This window comes from Leucopleurus acutus (genome assembly GCF_964270905.1).
Source record: "Leucopleurus acutus genome assembly, chromosome: 11".
In the NCBI taxonomy this organism is placed as follows: Eukaryota; Metazoa; Chordata; class Mammalia; order Artiodactyla; family Delphinidae; genus Leucopleurus; species Leucopleurus acutus.
In genome coordinates, this window is record NC_139152.1 from 84,712,356 (window position 1) to 84,734,925 (window position 22,570).

Below are 22,570 nucleotides of genomic sequence, written 5' to 3' on the forward strand. Positions count from 1 at the left end.
GGCTCTCACATGTGACTTCTTTGTTGCAGACAATGACAGTGACAAAACAAAGGCACTCAGGGATTTAGTCTCAGTTGCATCTGTTGCTTTGCTCATTGTCTTAATTTAATGACGCGGGCCACCTGACAATGGGTGGCAAGTGGAGGCATGTCAGAAGCAGCCGTCGGGGCTGGCGCCCACCTTCAGCGCACTTCTTGAAGGGGTTAGGAAACTGTCCCACATTCAGCCAAGCAAAAACGTTTCACTTCAACAGCTTGTCCAAGACAAACAAACCAGCTGAAACTGTTTCTAGTATGTAACTAGACAGATTTTTGAAAGGAAAACAGTAGTGAGTAAATACTGTTTCCTATTGACACCAGGGAAGGTAAGATTATTTACAAAAAAAATGCTGGTCCTTTAGCTCACTGGGGTTGGTTGAGGAAATATACCCTCTGAAGGAAGGGTTAACCAACTCACGAGGAAATAGGTTTGATAGGGGTTAATTTGTGATATACTTTATTACACAGTGTGTACCGGTACACAGGTATTTAGGAAGCTGGAAAATGCCCTGAAGGGGTCATTCATATTTCCCCCTTATCTCTTAGCACATCCTAGCTCTTGGTTTTTTCCAAAGGAAAGCTATCCACAAACTTTGGGATTAAGATTGCTGAGAGCTAATGACAATGGCAATACTAGTAATCTTGATTAAAATTTGCACACACTTTACAGTTTACACAGTAGTCAGTGAACCCTCCCAACAACCTTGTGAGATGATGTTGTTTGCATCTGTCTCATTCACAATCTGAGGCTCCCTAAGATTTAATGACTTGCTTGAGGTCCCATAGGAACGAATCAATAGACCTAGAACTAATAGTAAAATAATTTATTATTTTAATAAAAGAATAACAATTCTATCACTTGAACATTTGTATGTTCTGGACACTGTATTATAAGGTGCTAATTGTATACATTCTCTTATTTAATTCTCATAGTTCTCTTGGAGATGGGTACTAGTGCCTTGCCCATTTTACCTTTATGGAATATGAAGCTTATAAAAGCTAAACAACTTTCCTAGTTTCGTACAGTGAAGACGTGACCACGGTTGGAATTTGTATCAGTCCCTTCTGATTCTGGAGCTCACCAGTTAGCCACTCGGCCATACTGCCTCTCTAAGGGGTAAGACAATATCTGGTGCCTCAAAATCCAATTCTCTTTCCGGTAACGATAACTGATAACGTCATGAGCTGCCCATGATCCCAAATGGTGGTAGATGCTGGTTTGGAGGGTAAGGCAAGACTCTAGGGAAGTGGATGCCCTCCCTTATCACATGTGAGCTGACTCCTGTTTTTATGGTTAGTGATAGAGGTCTAGTAGCACAGCATTCATTTAACAAAAGCTAACCCTGTGGATGTTATAAGCCCTTATTTTCTCCCTGCCTATCTTTATGAGATTTTGCCCAAGAGACAGAATCTAAAAGAAGGATGATAATAGGCCCTTTACATTTTAGGGAGGGAGCAGTGATGTTTTCAGTAGACTCTGTTTCCATCTCCACCCACTGCAAACAAGTTAGGTATTGTATGACATAAAGTCTAAGAAAAGACTGGCACCGTATAAAAAAGGCTAGGCAAATACCATCCATCATGGAATGTTAGCAGCCTACTGCACAGCATAAAGTTCTAACTGAGCATTGACCTTCTCCTTAACAGGGCAAAATGGAAAAAAGAAAGAGCAGTGTATGATTGAAGAGATGGCCCAGATGTCAGCTCTTTACCTGTTGAAAAGGATGTGCTCTAGCTATTTTTCTGGCTTGGTCTGGAGACACGTGAAATTGTAGAGGATGATTTAGATGTCTCAACATCAACTTTGATGTCTTGTTATTTTGGGGGATTACAAGTTCAAATTCCAGGAGAGTGAGGTCAGTCTTTCATCTCTGGGAGCCAAGCAGAGTGAGTGTCATGCAATCAACTCAGTGCTTTGGGATGTGACTTTTAAAACCATAGGACAAAGTGCACTTTTCAAGAGATGTATGCTCCTGGTGGAGTAACTGCCTCTTTAACAAAGTGAGAGATGTATAGTCTGGGCACAGTGTTGGTCTGCTCAGCCTCTTATTTACTTATTTTTTCTGGAAAGACCTCATCCTATCTTTTATGTGGTTATAGTGGGAATGCACATTTTTTCCAATATGATTGTCTCCTCTGGCCATAGTGGATGGGCCTGGCATGCCCCTCCCATAGCTCAAGAAGAGTATGGTGGGGAAACCCAATTTCTGGGAAACACAAGATTCTTTTATTGGCCAGCTTTGGCTCCAGGGCTCCTCAGTGGCTTTGCTGAACTTTGCTTAGACTGTTCAGCAGTCTAGGATGCTTCCACCCAACTGTCTCTCTTCCTCTGCTTCATTGGGGTCAGACTTGCATTGCATTCTGATGGCTTGTTCAGGCTTCCCTGATCCTCTCCTATGGCTTTTCACACGGGCATTTCCCCTAATGAAATCCTTGCTCCTTTAACCTAGTCTCATTTATGTTTCTCGGAGGTCCTGGACTTACATACCTAAGCTCCCAGCTCCCAGCACAGAATTGTGTGACCTTTGACAATCACTACATTCTTCTCTCCTTCTGTTTCCTGTTTTGTAAAATGAAAGGGTGGGGTAAGAGCACCCACCTCATAATGTTATGATTGCATGTGATCACCCTTACACATTTACCTGGCAGAGTTGTATGCAAGAGAGCCTACTGTTTCAAGGGCCCTTGGTTTAGATCTATTTTGTGAACTTGATGGCATTACCAGTCTGTTCTGGCTTCTGTGCTGTCAGAATACACTCTGGGTCTACCTTTGTTAGAGCATTGATGTGCTGTGGGATAAATTATGTAAGTGTTCACTTCCCCACTAACAAGTAAGCTCCTTGAGGGCAGGTAGCATTGTTCCCGCACCTCTGTCTCCTCCCTGGATGCATGTTGCTTTGAGCAAAGTGGCAAACCAGGAAATGCTTGTTAAATTGATTTAAATCTCCTGCAGGAGTGGTGGGATAGAGTTCAGGTCATAGCAAGCCTTGCATGGCTTCCTACTTCCTGCTGTGCACAGAGCCCACTCCGGTCTCAGAACTTACAACTGGCGGGTTGCAGTACAGTAATATATCAGTGAAGAAATGCAGAAGAGAGAGCACAATGCATGATTAAAACGCTAGAGTCTGTCTTGAGTTTGGATTCTGGTCTGACCACTAGTTAGGGCAAGATCTTGGCAAGACATTTAGCTGCCCTTAGCCCAAGTTTTCTAATCTGTGCAATGCGGGTAATTATAGCATTTACCTCACAGGCTAACACTGAAGATTGAATGAGGTGATTCGTGATAGTGCTTACCACAGAGCATATGCCTAATAAATAACAGCTATTATTATTGCCTTTTAAAAAATAGTTACTGTTGTCAAAGCACGCCCCATGCTTGGGTGCTGCCCTTTCTCTGGCTGGTGAAAGAGTAGTTATTTACTGGGTGCCCAGGGCTCCCTTGAGTGCTGGGATAGCAGATGTATAGCTCTTTTTTCTAGTGACTGGTACATCCCTAGGAATCCCCAGGTTTAGGGAGTGTATTTATCCCATAATTATTCACAGATTATCCTGTCTTATTTTTCAAAGGACACCACCTGACTCTGTTTCAAGTATTTCTATCTGTGATGTAAGAAATCACTACCAGCAGAAACTAACACACCATTGTAAAGCAATTATACTCCAATAAAGATGTTTAAAAAATAATAATAATAAATGCAATTCCAAGCATATAACTTACTCAAAAAAAAAAAAAAAAACTACCAAAATGGTTTAAAAGCCTGAAAAAGAAAAGAAAAAAAAAAAAAGAAACGAAAGGGAGGGACTTCCCTGGTGGCGCAGTGGTTAAGAATCTGCCTGCCAATGCAGGGGACATGGGTTTGAGCCCTGGTCCGGGAAGATCCCACATGCCACAGAGAAACTAAGCCCGTGTGCCACAACTACTGAGCCTGCACTCTAGAGCCCACGAACCACAACTACTGAGCCCGCGTGCCACAACTACGGAAGCCCACACACCTAGTGCCCATGCTCCGCAACAAGAGAAGCCACCGCAATGAGACGCCCATGCACTGCAACAAAGAGTAGCTCCCGCTCACCACAACTAGAGAAAGCCCGCCCGCAGCAACAAAGACCCAATGCAGCCAAAAAAAAAAAAAAAAAAAAAAAGGAAAGGGAAAAAAAATCTGAAGGGTATTTTCCCTTGCTGGCAATAGTTATTTATGTTGCCTTTAATAGTCTTGAAGGATGTTGTAAAATACTTCAGGGCTGCTTAGACTGTTGATTATATGGGCAGCCTGTTTAGTTAGCTGTTTGTGTTTGTTTTACATTTTTAAATTAAGAAAAAAACTTTAAGCACAGTATCTTTCCCAGGGGGAGTTGATTTTGGAATTGCTGAAAGGTTCAAATGTTGTGGTATTTAAAAAAGTGGAACACCAGATTCTAGCAATTTCACTGATATGTACTAAAGATTCAGCACATTTTTACCTAAAAACTGGATTTGATTATTCTTTTTCTCTTAAGCCTCCAAAATGGCATTGTTTCATCTGACATACAACATATGCTGGAGTACTTAAACTCATGTATGTGGTAATTTATATTATAATATTCTGGGGAGATGCAAGGCTCAGGGTTGTTACCTTTTAGTGTCATTTCAACGCAATAGTGATGAGTTCAGAGGATTAGTAGGAAAGGGTGTTGCCCTCTTCCACTCATTCTTTGTGTGTGTGACAAATCTGGGCAGAACATTCAAATACTGTGTTCTGAATTTTCCTCCTCACTGAATTGAGAGAAATTTTGCAAGTTTGGAAGGCTCTTCTGAACTTTTAGGATGAACAAAATAACACAATGACAAGTTAAAGTGATTTGCATCTGTTTGAGGTTGATGGGAGCCTTCAGCATATAAGAGTAAACATGCATGGTGCCAGCCAGTGCTTTTCCAAGACAGAAAATGGTGCAAGAATAATTCATGCGTGTATACAGTTTTAAAAAAATCAGAATCATTGCATTGTGCCAAAAGTACTTTTACTTCCATACAAGCGTTTTTTGAAGAAGGAAACAAATATCATTATTGACAGAGACAAACCAGAGCCATCCAATCGTGGCCTTGGTCAACCAATACTGACAAAATAATGCTATATATTTATTGATTCCTTTATACTTTTCATTTTTACTAGTCCTCCAATGCCTCATGAATGATTCAAGCTTGCCACACTCATACCATGACATAAATATCACATGTTCCCAAGTCTACAATCGTCAACTGATTAGGAATCTTTGCCGAACCCTCAACCTGCCATGGTCTTACTTGTAATCATTTAGAATTTTTGTCTTTCCATAATTGTTACCTACAGCTGTGAAAATAGTGCATCATATTTTCATGGATGGCGGAGCTGGTTGGTCTTTGATTACATGACCTCTTGGAGCTGTCCAGACAGAAAGCTCCACGTGAATGTTTATATATTTTACACAGAATTTTGTAAGAATTTTGGCATGTGAATCCCAGCGTGCACGCACGCACACACACACACACACACACACACACACACGCACAGAGAAAAAGCAAAGAAGAGAAAATAATCTCCTTCCCTTCAAAACTATTTGCTGTAGTTAACTACAGATTGTAAATTACCACAAGGGTATTTAGAATTAAAATTAGTTGGATGGACTTTTAGCATTCTTATTTCTATCAAACCTCTACTTTTTCAAAAGAGTTAGTTTTCTGACCAATGGGTCTTAAAACTGTAACCACATTAGTGAATAAAATATAGATGGAAATTTTGGAAAATGTTTTCTAGCTCTTGTTACTTATCTAGCAATGGCCCATTGAGCTATGATTGAGTTCCTAGTGCGGTGAGAAGTTTCTTCTCTCTAGAAGTACCAGACATGGACTCATAGACCCGTTGTCCCACATCTCTCATAATTTCCATGCTGTTCTCAATTTCCATTTCTCTCTACTTGAATTTAAATGTGAGTATATATTTCTAAACCATCTCTTTTGGTTGCTAGATAAAAATGAGGTAGCACTAAGGCTGTTAAAGGAGTCCCATTAAAGAAGGAGTCCCAAATAGATGGCTATCAGGGAAAGGTACTCAGATTTCAGTTAGGCCTCTGAGGATGGAGAAGCTGATTTTGACCTTGCAGGTCTGGAAGTTTAGTGGCCACTGAAGAACCTTTGCTAACCTTGCCTGTTCCTTCTTTAAAGTGAACTTATCTTGCCTAGGTCAATACATATTGTCACTGATTTTCCAAGGATTCAGTAGCTGGGCTTTTAATCACTGAGGAATTCTATAGTGGATATTTCAAACCTCATAAACGGCATTCTGCTTCCTCTAAAATGATTTACCTTTTCCTTGCTACCAAAGGCTTCCACTTTAACTCCAGACTATCAACTTTGCCCTTGGATTAAAAGTCAGCTTGTTGTTTTCTAGTAAATATTGCCAAAAGCCCTATTCCCTTCACATAGGCAAGCAAAGACAATAGACCTCATCCTCCCCCATGGATGCAAGTGGACTTGAGAAATTGCAAAGTTTACTTAAGAAAACATTGTTTCCTGTTGGTGATCGTGGGAGGGAGACAGGAGATGGAGGAGAGAGTAGGGGAGGGGCTCTTCGGGAGCTCATTTCTTTTCCACCCTTACATCCTAACAGCACGCACATTACAAGCTATATGAGGTTTTGTTTGTTTTCAAGAGATGTTTGAAAGAAGATCAAATGTTTGTGAGAGGCACCGGATCGGCAGCCCTAGAAACTGAAATGTCCCGGAAGCTGTGTGAGCCCGGAAATATCCCACATTTTTATTTATTTTGGCAATTTTACTTTAAACTAGTAAGAGCTGGAGTTCATGCTACAATTAAATTTTCCTCAGGCACCATGAAATGAAAACACATATTACATTTGATTTTAACTGGTTGAGAAAAATGGTGGTTTTCTGAAAGTTCATTCTATGACCTCAAAATAAAAGTTAACGGTTCTTCACGTGGGACAGCCGAGCTTCCACCGAAGCTGGAATAATTCACAGAACTGGGGTTCTCTGGGTTGGAAGGATTCTTAGGTCATCGAGTTCTCTTTTCCTATCATATGCTCGAAACACACTACCATGTCACTAGAAAGTGTTGGTAAGCTTGAGCTTGAAGTTTTTGTTAATAGGAGCCTCGCTCCTACTTGAGGAGACCTATTTCTTTTTCAGATGGCTCTAATTTTAAGAACTAAGTAACATAGTATCAACTAAAAATTTAATAGTGCTTACTATGTGCCAGGCACCATTTTAAACACTATAATATATATTTGTATGCACACACACACACAATCTCAATAAATCCTCACAACTCTATGAGGTAGATTCAATGATTACTCCCATTTGGCAGATAAGGAAACTGAGGCACAGGTAAATTACATGATTCTCCCAAGGCCATCCAGCTATTAAGTGAAATAGCCAGAATTTGAACCCAGGCAGTCTGGTTCTAGATTCTGTACTCTTAACCACTATGTTTTATTGTCTCTCCAATCTTTATAATTCTCCTTCCTGCCTTGTACAGAGGTTTGCACATCATAGGTACTAAATAAAAATATTTTCAATAATTTAAGGATCATGATTCCTTACATATTCCTGATAGTTTTACACACAATCATCAATTTGCCCTAAAAGAAACATTTGAAACAGTGGGCTTTTAAATGGTGATTAATACTCTGCTCACTTCAAGAAAGCATTGCGGGGACGAATAGGAACGTAACATTCACTGTAAAGTACTCAACCAGTTGCCACCTTTAGCAGTAGGTTCTTGAATGATTTCAATTTTGGCTAGAGTAGGAAATTCCAAATATGCAAGACTTGTGCAAGCACAATTCCTCTGCCTTCCCTTTTTTACGCTGCACTTGCCTCACTGTCTTATGCAAGGACAAAAAGAATTATTTCATCTCAGCAGTGCTACTTACTTTTATGGTCTATGTCTCTAATACTATTCCCCTCCCTATATCACTCACATGTCCATCCATCCTTTCGTCCATCATTATATGCCATGTATCACTAGGTGCTTAGTACTGATTCTAGAAGGGGTAAGATGGAAAGACAACAATAGATTCTTCCTGTTTACTTAATTCATATTATTGAGAAATCACATGTAGGCATTCAATATGACTGCTTTAGAGTTGATAAAACCCATTGTAAAAAGAAGTGGGTTTTAACTAATAGTCTGGTAGTTAAGCATTCTTTAACTAGAAAGTTCTATTCCTTTTTTTTCTTTTAAAGTCTTTGCCTTACATTTTCTTGAATGAAGTTCATCATTGGGTATAACTATAGTTTATCCAAAGCCCTGTGTTATAACTGACATTGATTCAGTCATCAAGGAAAAAGGGAAGGGATAATCTTCTAAGAAATCTTTCCATAGGACATGAACTGTTAATTCTTCTACCAAACTGTGGTCCCTTGAAAAGCCATCGCTGTTTGTGGGGTTACTCTCAGGTGGTAGAAACAGTAGGTATTGGCTTATGCCTGAGGCTGGTTCCAAAGCATGTATGTATCAGAAGGAGAACTGGGCATCTCCTGAATAAGGTGGCTGGCCAGATGGCCTCAGGCAGCAGCCTGGCTTTTGTCTGTTCTAATAAGCCAGGACCTACTTTGCAACCATAACAGCAGTGTCTTGGCTCCCATGTGGCGCTTTGACATGCTTGTGATCAGACCTTTTCCTCCTTCCTGGCTTGAGCCTTGGGCATCTCCATATATTATATATCCTGGGTTTTCAGTGACCCATGGAGGAAGGATGATCCTGAAGTAGAAAGCATGGCTGGGGCATGAAGGACAGGTAGAATGAATGTTCCTTTATACCATGACATCTTCAAAGTAGGCTACTTCGATGAAATGCTTCACTTCTTGGTTGTCATCCTCTTACTCCAAGTGTCATCATTTGCTTGGCTGAGCACTTCTCTCTTGTACCCTCTCTCACCTCTTATAATTCACAATTTGCATGATCTTGAGGCTTTTTGCTTTATTATCTATGAAGACCCTAACCCTACTGTTTAAATCAAGGAAGCTGAAGGAGAAAATCTCTAAGACTCAAATTCTGTGATTCTACTTGACTTTTCTTTACCCTCAGGAAAATCTACTGCTCTTACTCTCTTTCATCCCCTTCCTTCTGACGGAAAATATTAAATTAGTAGCAGACTTCATGTGGCCATTTCCACCCTATCTTTTCCTTTTGGAATTCTTTCTTAGTCCCTGTTGATTGTATGCTGTTCTCTGTTGGCCAGAGGAGGGTGGCTTAGAACCCAAGCCTGTCTTTACCCATTTCTGGATCTCAGTATCCTTATCTTCAAAATGAAGGGATTGAAGCAAATGATTTTTGCAGCTCTAACATAACATGGCCCTAGTATTTCCATGGAGCAGAAACTCATAGGACTTCAAGTCTAAAAATCTAGATTTGTGTGTGTGTGTGTGTGTGTGTGTGTGTGTGTGTGTGTGTGTGTGTGCATGCATGAGAGAGAGGGTGGGGGGAGGGAGAGAATTTTATAGGTGATGGAATCACAAGGCAGTAGTCAAACATCAGAAGTCTTTGGTTTGGGGCTGAATTGTGTCCCCCACCAAATTCATATGTTGAAGTCCTAACCCCCAGTACCTCAGAATGTGATTGTATTTGGAGATAGGGTCTTTACACAGATATTTAAGTGAAAATAAGGTCATTATGATGGGTCCTACTCCAATATAACTGGTGTCCTTATGAGAAGAGGAAATCTGGGTACAGAGATTTGTATAGAGGGAAGATGATGTGCAAACACAGAGAAAAGAAGGCCAATTCCAAACCAAGGAAAGAGACTTGAAACAGATCCTTCCCTCCCAGGTCCCTGGAGGAACTGACCCTGACAACACCTTGATCTTGGACTTCCAGCCTCCAGAAATGTGTGAAAATGTCTGTGGCACTTTATTATGGCAGCCCTATCACACTAATACATCTTTTATGTCTGATTCCAAAGTGCACACAGAAAAGTTCAGTGACCTCCTCTCATAGGTAAGCTCTCAGGCCTCATGGGCCTTTAGGCAAATACTGGGTGCCCTTTGGCCCGAGCTTGACTAAGAAATGCAGCCTCCAATGACACTGTAGGAAAGGAAATCTGGGAACTTTTATGACACAATTCACTCTTGCTGAGAATTTGGGGCTAATATTTAACTCTGGATATATATTGACATGGAAATTCTTGTAAAATTCACACAAAATTTTAAAATGAATATAAAAGCCTTGATTTTTATTTTAATTATTTTACTTGTTTTTTTGGTGGGGAGGGGAATTGTTTTATTTGCCTCTTTCATAATTTTTGTTCTTTTTTCATTCTTGCCACTGTCTTTCTTTGCACTTTCTTGGGCATGACATTTTCCTTTTCCATTTCTCCACGTTTATTAGTTTCTCCACATTTCTCCGTTTCTCCTCCTTCTGTCACATGAGCTCTCTAGCTCCAGCGGGCCTACTTTTCTTCATTTCCTCTATAGCATCTCCCACTTGCTTCTCGCTGTCTGCTTTTCTCTCATCCTCCTTGCCTCTGTCTTAGTCCTTCTCTCCTCCGTTTTCCTTTCTTGCCTGTGTTCAGTTTCTAGCTCCAGTCTCCCTCCTCTGCTCTTTCTTCTTTCCTTTCATCTGCTTGCTGACTTGCTTCCGTCCCCTCCTTCTGTTCCCCTCCTGGATGTTTCTTTGGCCCACCTTTCCTTCTCCTCTGAGACTTCTTTTTCTTGTTGGTGGATGGGGGCTGATACTGTAAACATCACAAAAATAATTGCATTGAGAACAGGTGGTCCCCTTGGTGTCCCAGGAGACAGAGCCTTTGAGTCAGCCCAGAATGCCTGGGCTCCATAGATGCAGAAGACATCATTGGTGCTGGAGAGGTGTCTGGACCTCAGTCACTAGACCTGATATTCCAGAACTTTGGGACTCATCTCTGACACCACCCACCCACCCCCAACTAGAAATTGAGAGGCACTGTGTCACCTGGAAAGAGAAAGAATTAACCTGCCTTCATCTCCTCAAGCACACCTTCCAGCCACATTCACCTAAAAGTTATTTCTGTGGCGCTTGCTTCCTGACTCATCCTCTGGCTACTGTGTTCTCTGTGAACCAGGTTGTGCCTAGTCCCTTTGCATCACTCAAGGTGGCTCCCTGGGGTCGCATCTCTGCTAAGCCCCCTGTTCCAGCCTCAGCTGCAAATTAGGACCAGGAAGCAGCAAAGGTGTTATTATGTACTTCCTGGTCTCTCATCTTGTGCCTTCTGTCTGATACCAAAGTTTTGACTCCAAAGATTAAAACCTCAAGTTGTTTTCTTTTTTTGTCAACAGAGTCCCCAAGGAGACCTGAGAGCTTTTTACTTTCCTTATTCATCCTTCCTCATTTTCTTCACCTTCTCTTTAGTTCTCATTCTTTCTACTTAAATCACTAAAATGTAGTCACGTATATGCATTTGTTCACTTGTTCATTCACTCATTCAACAAAAATGTATTAAGTTATCAATGTGCATCAGATGATTTATGTACTTTTGATGGCATAGATAGTACCTCTAAGGCTTGTTTAAAGTCTAGCTCTTAGTAAGAGACACCTGCAGATTTTGATCATTAGAAATTTTTTGGTGTTCTTAGAGCCAAACAGAAGTTTCTATTTGTTTTTATGTTCTTTCTATTTTGTTTTTATTTTCTTTTATGTTTGCCACTGGATGTGAATTTCTATTAGTTCCCATTTTAGAGTGTTTTTTTTTTCTTTGCACCTTTGCAGAATACCAGGACTTGAAAGGTCACATACTTTATTCATGCAGTTATGACAGAAGTTAACACTTGTCCAACAGTTACTTTGTGCAGGCATGTGAAAAGCATTGCATGCACATTAACAACCTGATGAGGTAGATAGTACCGTTACCCCAACTTTACTGATGAAACTAGGGCTTGAGAGGTTACATTATTTCGCCAAGGGCTCTCCGCTGGTGATTGGCGAACCTAGGATGTCAGTTTTGTCTGATACCAAAGCCCAAGTTTAATCACTCTTCTCCACCGTCTTCTGATGATCAGATGGTCCAGAGCAGTGGAAGGGAGAGTTTACAATGTGGAGTGATGTAAGGGATGGACCTCTCAGTTGAGAATGGAGCTTTTTTGACCTGTGAGCCAGGAGACTATGGGACCTAGTTACTGTTTGGCTCACCCACATGGATAGGATACAGATCTCGCAGGGGTGGCCATCCCCCCCCAGGTTGGCTTACCTTCTGAGCCTTGGGCATGTCGGTGTGGCGCTGGGCACGGACAGAGCGGGCTGACTTGGCAGGCTTGAGAGGCGCGCAGTACATCTCCAGCCTCCTCAGATCACAGCTCCGGAAGCAGCATTCATCCACGATTCCTGTCTGAGGCGCCCTCCGACTGCTCGAGCCATACCCCGTGGGCTTGTCTGTTCCAATCAAACGCAGAGAGGCCTGGCTTTAGAGTGGGATAATATGCTATCTCCACAGTTCCACCCAGCCCCTGAAGACTCTCCTCTCCCCACACCTCATCAACCCACACTTTTGTGAGTCAACCTCTTCTTGAAGCTCCTCCAACAATTCCTGACCCCCTAGATCTTTCTGGACTCCAGTATGTCTCCTGGAGTTGGTGCCACACTCGTTGGCAATACCTCACTCATCGTGCATTTATTTGTGTTAATTCTCCTCAAGTTCTTAGCCACCTGTAGTCAAGGATCTTGTCTATACCCAATCCTCACCTTTCCTTATATGTTGACTTAATTGGGAGGCTGCTAGGAATATTAATTAAAAGAGCATGTTTTATATTTTCTTAATCTTGTTAGCAAATCTGCATGGTTTTTGTTTGCAGGATGGCTCAGATGTTTGCTCTTTGGCTTAACTGCTTCTGTTATAACATCAGACTGAGAATTAAAGGGGTTTTAAGTCTGGAAAGTTCTCCTCACTTAACTGATGCAGAAACCGAGACTTGGAAACCGAAATTCAGAGTTGGGAATGACTCACTCAGGGTCATTCATGCAGTGGTGGAGCCAGGATTCAAACTCGGGTCTACTCCTGGCAAAGCCCAAGTGCCTCATAGAGCCTGGGAGACCTGTTGTGTGACTCTGGACAAGTCATTTAAGTCATTCCTGGGCCTCAGTTTACCCATTTGTAAAGTGGGGTTAATAAGATTTTCCTTGTACTGATTGCTTGAGGATTATATGACATACTGTATGAAAAGTACTTAGCATATCACCTGACACCTAGCAGGTCCTAAATAAATGTTGGTTTGTTTCCTCAGAACATCGCTTTCCAGGATCATATAGGGTCTGTGAAGAGACAGGCTCTCTATTGACTGCATCCAGAAGCTTTGGAACTTGGAACTGATGACAATACCAATGTGATAGGGCCCTTCTCCTATCACCCTAGAGAGACCAGAACCATCATTTCTGTTTTCTTATAGAATAACCACTAGACGGAGACAGAATGAACTAAATGTCCATTTTTCATTCTGATTGCCCAGAGGGAACACCAGGAATCAAATTTCTTTTGATATTTGCAAATCAATTAGGCCTCTTTACTTGGCAAGTAGGTTTTAGTTTGATTCTATTTTGTTTTGTTTTGATTTGGACACACTTTTCTTGGCTCTAGAAGTAAAAAGGAGGCAAAACAAGTTTACATGGAACTTAAAACGTACTTGAATTCTTTGTAAACTTTTTGTCATAGTAGAACTTTTGTTACACCAAATCTTGCTTATATACCCGTATATAAAACAGACAAAAGTGAAACTGCTGTGGCTTGGGCAAGGGCAGGGGACTGGATCTTGGCTTTCTCTGTCTCCCTTACCTCCCTTGGGAGGTGGAGGGCCTGAGTCTTCTCCACTGATGTCCAAGCTTCATGGAAGAAAACTTGTGAACTATTGAGCCAGAAGGATCCAATTAATCAACGTGACATATGTTCAATTTAAATTCCTGACACAGAAGACAGCATTATATGTTAAATAAAAAGTCTTACGTTCACATAATAATGATACTGTACTTTAGGATGGAGTTTTGAAAGTCAAAATCTCCATGTATATTTTGAACTCTCTAGTTGGGGGAGATCAGACCCATGGTCATGGCCTGCTACCAAACTAGTTTGGCTGCCTTGCGGCTCGAGGGGCCAGCTGTTCATGGCATCCTCTAAGAATCCAAATGTTTTCCTGATGCTTGGCACAGGAACCTGGGGATGCTTCCTCCCTGTAAGGCAGGTTTATTGTCCTTCTTCGGGCAGCTAGGGGTAGAAACTTAGCAAGGGTTCAATTGTGGTCTCTTTGGGTGGGGTGTGCTGCTTTCGTTCAGGGCGAACCCTGTGGGTTCCTCATGGTTGAGGGATTTGGAAGGGACCGGGCAGCTGGTCTCAGTTGGAGCCTCAACGGTGCTTTCACTTGCCATTGGAGGATCAACCAGTGCAGAAGACTCTCTGCTTCTGCTCGCCAGCTGGGCCCTGGCAAGCCAGGACTTATCTGGTCCCTTGGGCAATGTAAACAATATTTTTTGTTTTTTTTTGTTTTTATAATCTTTTCCTGGAACTATAAATTAGAATAAAGACACAAATAGGCTTACATGGCTCTTTGTAATCCACAAAGGACTTCTGCATACTTTTTGCTAAGTGGCTATTTCAAGAGGCTGAAGGGGTCAGCCAGTGGAGAGTGGCTGATACACTTTGGTTTTCTCTTGGGGTGGGGAGAGAGGGGAAGGTGACTCAGCCTACTTTGAGGTAAGTGTCCCTGTCATCCACCGCAGGTAATGATTGCTCTTTGCCAAAACGATGCATTTCTTGATGGGACATGATTGCGATTCATTTGTTGAATTTGGAATAGTAATTTGATGTTTGGAGGTAATGTGGCAGGAGTAGTTCCAGAAACCTTCACACTCGGCTAACTTAGAAACAACTAATTTCATCCTTATGGGTTGAAGATGGAGAGGGATAGGCTCTGTGATTCCGGGACCTATTTAGCACCTCTGTTTCAAGCGTCTCTAAAGTTATCTTCCTTCTGAGACTCCATAGGTTCTGGAGCTTCTTGCTTGCCACTGGAGAAGGACACTAACCTTCATCTCAGAACAGCATCAAACATTGTATGTATACATATTCCCTTCTTGGTGACTGTCAACAGCCATGAAACTCGCCACAGGACTATTTCCTCTTGAGAGATAGAAAGTAATCATCAGCACAGCAAACAATAATAGCACACACCAGGCATCTGCTTTGTCACCTCTTAGATGAGCTCAGAGTTTGCCATGGTTCAGTCTATAAAATAGCTGTGCTTTTTTTAGTCCATAGATCAATGACTTTAAGAACAGAGAAATTTAGGACTCTTCCATAATGCTCTAAAAAGAAAGTTTACCTTATGTCTATATCTGTTTTTTTTAATGTTGTCAAAATATTACAGACTTGGATTTTGTCAAAAATGTAACTACCAGTTATTTCTAACCACCACAATCCTAGAAAGATGTTTTACTTTGTCTATTCATGATGTCTACAATGGACTAATTGTACTTCATTGAAAATATATGAACATAACAAGTATTTACCTTGCCTTTTAAAGTTTAATTGACCCTTTGAAGTGTCTTATAGACTTGACTTCTGGTTCTACATAAAGATATTTAACAACAAAAAAATCATTTCTCAACAATTGAGAGGCCAGAGTTGAAGGTCAAAGTTTTTCCCTTTATCTTCAAATGCCTCATATTTCTTATTTTTCAAGAACCAAAATAAAGATATTTCTTGCTATGGGCTAAAACTAGGAGCATGATGCAATGTGGTTTACCAGGAAAACAGTAAAATAATTCGCTACAGTATCAATTTTGAGAAAAATAGGAATTTTTAATGACCTCAGAATTGCAGCTATTGTCATTATGAGTAATTTTTAAATGAGATGGAGTGAACGGTTCCATCCTTGCCTTTAAAAACTCCTCATTAAGCACTAGGTAATTATGCTCCAGTGGGCAGAATCGGAGTTGGTAGGTGAAAAAGAAACAAATGTTGGACTAATATAAGCAAAAATTTCTAACAATTTGAACTTAAGAGTGTTAAAGATGGGACTGACTTCTTTTAAATGTAATGAACTTCCCATTGCTGGAAGCAGTTAAGTAAAGGCTATATGAACACCTGTCAGAGATCCTAAGAGCATATTCCTGTATTGAACACAGTGTCTGACTGCTATGGTCCTTTCTATTCCAAATAATCTGCAATAAGTAAAGAAATGAAGAAGAAAACTCACCTAGGCCAACCAAATATTCACTATGGTTGGAAACCACTTTTACACTGTCTTCAAGAAAGAAAACCAAATATTTTCTAACTTAGAAGGTTAAAATTTGTTTTCTGTTTATCACTTGAGTTCCCCAAGATGCTCAAAACATTTTTCTGTACTCAATTCTGTGACAAAAGACAGGTGACTGGGATAGTCCTTTCTACAACTAGGTATAGTCCCAGAGTTCTGTCATACCAATTATGAAGTGTCCATATACTCACTCAACTGTTAGGGTGAACTGTTAGGCATGGGTATAATTTCACAGAATTTTCCTTGCTGACAAAGTCTTGACATTGGAAATTTATATATTTGTGTATTTATTTTTCAGCAGGTTTGCTCCAGAGCATGCAAACCAAAGATTGCTTAGCAGACAAGTTGGCTACCACCTAACCTAGGCCTTGAGTCCTCTATGAGCAGACATAAAGTGTCATCACGGTATCTTGAAAGTTGTACGGCTGTATCTTGAAAGTTGGCCAACAGACAGAATTCCAATGATTAAACAGCTGGCTTCTATAATAATAGCACTTCCCTTTAAATAATGCATGGTCAGTGGAGTAATTCAATAATCTTCAGGGCAAACTTGCTAGTTATAAGGGTTTGGGGCAGACTTTTGGCATCATTAAAACCATGCCAATTAGCTGAGTCTCACATTTTGTCATGGATGCAAGCAACTTGCTTCCCTCCATCTCTGAAGGAAAAGGCATAATAATGAGATTTAACTGGGGTCATCACTTCTAGAGCAAAGAGCTCTGGTCATTCATCATTGGTAAATATGTACTACCTTTATTGGTGCCACATAAGCTTGTGTTTCTTTATAGATTTCTGGGGATACAGTGGGGACATTGTACTCAACTTTAATCTCCTTTGAAACTTCCCCTCTTGCTTATTGAGAAAGCTTCCCTTTAATTATTTTAACTCTATTGTTGGAAACAGGAGACATTGATTTGAAGAATCAGTATTTAAATAATAAAAAATGCAAAACGTTTTCCAAATAGGGAAATATCCAGTTCTGAAGATATACACTTGTTACTCTTTGCGTTCCAAGGGCTATAAGTTCTCTAGAAATTGCTAACGGGGGAGGTTCTAAAGTTGATCGTGTTTTGAAAGCAGGGAAAAAGAAGTAAGACAGTTCTAGTTGTATTTCCAGGGCTATTTCTAGAAAATACACAATTATGTGTCTGGTAGAAAACGCAAATGGATTATTAACTAATAAAAAATGAAGTTGCATTTAACTTTGATTAACTTAAGATTGATCACACAATCAAATACCATAGTTAATATCTGTAGAAGCCAGTTAGGTTTCCTACACCAACTATCTATCCATAACTTCCAGACCTGTTGACAATTTAGAATAACTCAGAATGATTAGTTTCTTAGGCAGCAGTGCTCCATGGACCACCTAATCTAATAAAAATGCATTCAGTTGACATAATTTTGCATGGGATACTAGTAGGAAAGTTGAGTAGAATGTGAGTAATCTTAAATTTGTGTCCATTTTAGTGAGAATCACTTCTCACTTTCCCTATTTATGGCTTTATGTGGAAAACTGGACTCCTATCATGAATTCCTAATATAAGGAAAATTGTGATAGGACCATTACCTAGACCCCAAATGTAATACATTGAATGGTTGATATTTCCTGAATTCATAGGATTTTCATTAACTTAAAGTCTTTTGATGAATCGATATTTTACCTTTAAAAATTTCTATGGAAATCAACTTGCATTAAAACAAATACTGAGATATATGTGTTCATGTGCTTAGTAAAGATATGGAAAGATGCCTTCACTACTGTAAGACCATCCACATCACTATGCATTTAGAATAACGAGAGTATGTACACACACATACTCGAACACATATTGGGGAATGAAGTGCTTGACTGTCAGTATCAAAACTATTGTCAAAACATTTTAAAAATAGGATTGTTTGTGAAGAACTTTTTTGAAAATATATACCTATTGCCTGCCTTATATGTTGCTAGTGGACTCTGCACATTTCTGCTTTTCTGCAGAAGATCTTTGCAAGTAGGACTGGCCTTTGGCATTTATAAAAGTGAACACAGAAAATGTCCTCTCTTCTATGAACGGCATGTCATAAACTTTTCTTGAAAACCTATCAAATTCAGTCATCAGTTTCACTTCAGCCTGTGTTAATTTTTAATTTCCAGTGTCTGCTGGTCCCACTACTTCTCAGTTGAACGAGGTCATCTTTTCTAGGAATCGCGGCTCTGTTTGACCTGCCGCCACCCCCATCACCCGGCAACTCTTTCTCAGCTTCTAAATCCCCATCACCCAAAGACCAAAGTCTTCCTGTTACCCAATCAAGTCAATGTTTGTGTATCTCTGGGCCTAAAAGGAATGAAGCAGTGCTCTGTGGGGCTGCCCCTTTCTTCAAATATGCCATTTTTTTTTTGGAAGCCCCAACTCAAGGGCAGGTGTGAAACTAGTGCTATTCGGTCTGCCTCTGTCCCAAAGCCCAGGGAGCTAAAGCGCAAGGCTGATGAGCAAGAAAACTAGAGATTCAGAGGAGAAACATTACCGTTTTAGGGCTCTTTGGAGAAATGGGCCGACAGAGTGGGAAGCAACGTGATGTATTACTTTAGCCTGATACAATGCCCTGGAGGGCGAGCGTCTTGCCAGGTCAGCACAATTTACTAGTTTAGGTTTGATTCCAGGCCTTGGAGGAGATAGATGTAGCCAACAAAATTATACTTTGGCAAGAGAAATGCTTTGCTGGACAGAAATGTTGTCCTGAGGGAATGGTTTGGTTTATCAACGTCTAAGGTAAAAGATAATCAAATGCCAGGAGGTCATTTTTATGTTTGAATTATTTCAGTTGAGCCTGCTATATAAGTTAGCTACCATTTTCCAGTTATATAGTTTCGATTAGTTAGAACATACTGCAGGGTTTGAGTATGATCTGCCTGTGACATCTGTCATACCAGTGAAGGAGGCAATGTGTGGAGTGGCTAAAAGCACACGTTTTGGAGTCAGACAGGTCTGGATTCTGCCACTTATCCACTATTCACCTTGGGCAAGGCACCAACTCTTCTAAGACTCAGATCCTGTTATGTAAAATGGACATAAGAGTATCTCCCAAGACAGTTGTGAAGGTTAAGTGAGAATGCATATAAAGTGTTTTGCACAATGTCTGGTATGCAATAAACTCTAAATAAATGTTAGCTCTTATAATTGTTATGGAGTTAGCTGGCCAGCAAGGCTAGCTGGGCAGGTCTCCTCCTTTTCTTCTCTTCCTCTTAAAAATGCATCCTTTCCAAAGTTTGGTTGAAAAGATGGCCTTTCTAGATAAAGGAGGACTGTTCTCTATGAAAATAATGAATATGTGTTGCTTTGAAAGAATATCCAAACTTTATGTTGTATAGACTGTCCTAAATATTTTTAATCTGGAATAGGAACTCTATGAGAACAGATCCTCCAATTAAGTCACACAAGTGATATGGGCTTATCTTGAACTCTTGTTACCTTTGATTTCTCCCAAATAATCCACTGGCTAAAATAATTGGCTTTTCAGCATTAGTATCTATTCACTTATTTCAAAACAATGCTGCAAGGCATGGGAGGGATGTGGGCAAAATACATGGTCAGGGTGGTTCCCCAATCACTTTCCACCAGCATACGTATTTCTCTCCTCTTTCTTTTCTCTTCTTCCTCTATATCTGCTTGTCTCCCGTTATTGACAGCCATTGACATTCTTTTTGTTCACTGATGCACTTTAGGGCACAAGCTCATATTATGCAGAGTTCATGGTAGGCTAAGAATTAGAGTTTAGTTCCTTCTCTGGAATGACTGAAATCTAAGGCTCCCTTTCCTGCCAACCATGCTTTGGAAATAAACAGCCACCAAGTGTACAATGTCACCAGGCCCACTAATCACTACTCCATCTTGGACCCACGCCTGAATGAGATGAAGACAGACAAAACAAGAGAGAATAAGAAGGGATGTTGAGGAATCGCACATATGGACCTGAGTTATCTCATTTTTTTGAGAAAGGCTGTGACGGAAATTGTAAGATGAGTCCGGCTCCAATGTGGAGATTGTAGCCATGCCACCAGCATTATCTCCTATACTTACACTGTTACTGTCAGTTTACTCTTTCAGATGTGGGAAGAGAGGCCTTGTAGGCAAAACATAAGGCATTCATGAATAGGGGGTAACGCCCTTCTTTCTGGTGCCACAGAAAGATGAATCAGCCAAAGGGGTATTAAAACACATTCTCTTTATTTTTAGTTTCACTCTAAAGTCTATCGTTTCTCTTTTCTTTGCAACTTGGCACCTGCCCTGTGTTCTCAGGGGCCCTGCTCCCCGTCAGTCTCCTCACTCAGGCCTCTGTGTTTTGCTCAGGGTGCATCTGGAGATTTTCCCAGGGGTGGGTGTGACACGGTCAGGATCCAGGTGAAGGGGTGACAGCTGCCAGGGCCGTCTGGCGTGTCTGAAGGGAGAGTGTTGGGAGGTGTAGGCCCCATAAGGAGAGGCATCCGGGCCTGCATCAGGGAGTGAGGCGTTGGAGGGCAGCCTCCACAGCAGCAGAGACAGCCCTTGGCATTAGTGCAGAGAAGCAACAGCCAGAGTCAGCGACAGGTTGAACACAGGAGAGGAGGGAGGGAGGGAGAAGGGGGTTAGAGCGCTACATGGTATAAATAACTGCAGAGTGTGCACGTCAGTGCCAGCTGGGTTGTGTGTGAGGTACCTTTCATGCTGGTGTGTCAACAGCGTTGTTCCTGAATTGAAAGGTCCTGGGGAGTGTTTCTATAGCACCTAGCACAGTGCCATATGCAGAGAGGAAGTAAAAAAGAAGGCAATATGGTATACTGAAAACAACATTGGATTCCAGCCCAGATCCTTTGTGCAAACTCACAAGTCACCCAAACTCTCTGAGATTCAGTTTTCTCACATAGACAAAGTACTGGATAACATCAAGCACTCCTTCTAACAACGCGACTCTAAGCATTATCTAAATGGCTAGGGGACCCACTTTCTAATCAACAATGCATATAGGGCACATCAGTGTTTTTCCCCAATAATAGGGAAAAATACAGTGAAGAGAAGATTGATGAGAGAGCCAGGTCTTTCCTCTTTGTCAGATTTAATTTTATATGAAAACAAGATTGATATATCAGATTGAATTTAAGAAAAGCAGGGATCAGCATTGGGTTTGATGGAGGAAAATAGGGGAAATGACCAGTATGGAGGTGGGTTTGAGTACAGGCAGGGGACAAGACCATTTGTGAGGACTGCAGAAGCCAGATCAAGGCAGGATACAGGTGTGAATTAGGAGGATAAGAAAGACAAGAGAGTCATTTGCTGGAGCTGTTGAAATACTAGAAAGAATCCAACTTCATTTTGGAAACGGATCCTAAAGGCTTTGAGGAATGAGGAAGTGGCCTCATTTGTGTGGGCACCCGGAAGTGAGAATGAGGATGAGAAGAGTCTTTCTAGAAACTCCTGGGCATGGTCTTTTGTTGTTGTTGTTGTTTTTAACGTTTTTATTGGATGCCCCATACATCTCTGAAGCTCTGTTCATTTCTTCTCCATCCTTCTTTATGTTATTTGGATTGCATAATCACTATCAATTTATCTTTAAGTTTGCCGATTCCCTCTTCTTCCAGTTCAAATTTACTATTGAGCCCCTCTGGTGACTTTTTTTTTTTAACGTCTTTATTGGAGTATAATTGCTTTACAATGGTGTGTTAGTTTCTGCTTTAAAACAAAGTGAATCGGCTATACATATACATATATCCCCATATCTCCTCCTTCTTGCATCTCCCTCCCACCTTCCCTATCCCACCCCTCTAGGTGGTCACAAAGCACCGAGCTGGTCTCCCTGTGCTATGCAGCTGCTTCCCACTAGCTATCTGTTTTACATTTGGTAGTATATATAAGTCCATGCCACTCTCTCACTTCATCCCAGCTTACCCTTCCCCCTCCCCATGTCCTCAAGTCCATTCTCTACGTCTGCGTCTTTATTCCTGTCCTGCCCCTAGATACATCAGAACCTTTTTTTTTCTTAGATTCCATATATATGTGTTAGCATACGGTATTTGTTTTTCTATTTCTGACTTACTTCACTCTATATGACAGACTCTAGGTCCAGCCACCTCACTAAAAATAAATCAGTTTAGTTTCTTTTTATGGCTGAGTAATACTCCATTGTATATATGTGCCACATCTTTATCCATTCATCTTTCGATGGACACTTAGGTTGCTTCCATGTCCTGGCTATTGTAAATAGAGCTGCAATGAACATTGTGGTACATGACTCTTTTTGAATTATGGTTTTCTCAGGGTGTATGCCCA

General features: G+C 40.9%; 1 protein-coding gene across 4 annotated transcripts in view; it reads right to left on the minus strand.

Annotated features, from left to right (window-relative positions):
* IGF1 (insulin like growth factor 1) overlaps positions 1-22,570 on the minus strand; it is a 75,757-nt gene that overhangs the window by 9,170 nt on the left and 44,017 nt on the right. For 2 of the 4 annotated variants that reach the window (XM_082851190.1, XM_082851191.1), the window contains exons 3-4: positions 12,233-12,414; positions 10,046-10,747 (exon numbers count right to left, since the gene is read on the minus strand). In XM_082851190.1, coding sequence (XP_082707316.1) covers positions 10,589-10,747; positions 12,233-12,414 — 341 coding nt within the window. In that variant the 3' untranslated portion in view covers positions 10,046-10,588. Of the gene's footprint in view, positions 1-10,045; positions 10,748-12,232; positions 12,415-22,570 lie in introns of those variants that run through there. The other 2 variants (XM_082851192.1, XM_082851193.1) reach the window with 2 other exon arrangements.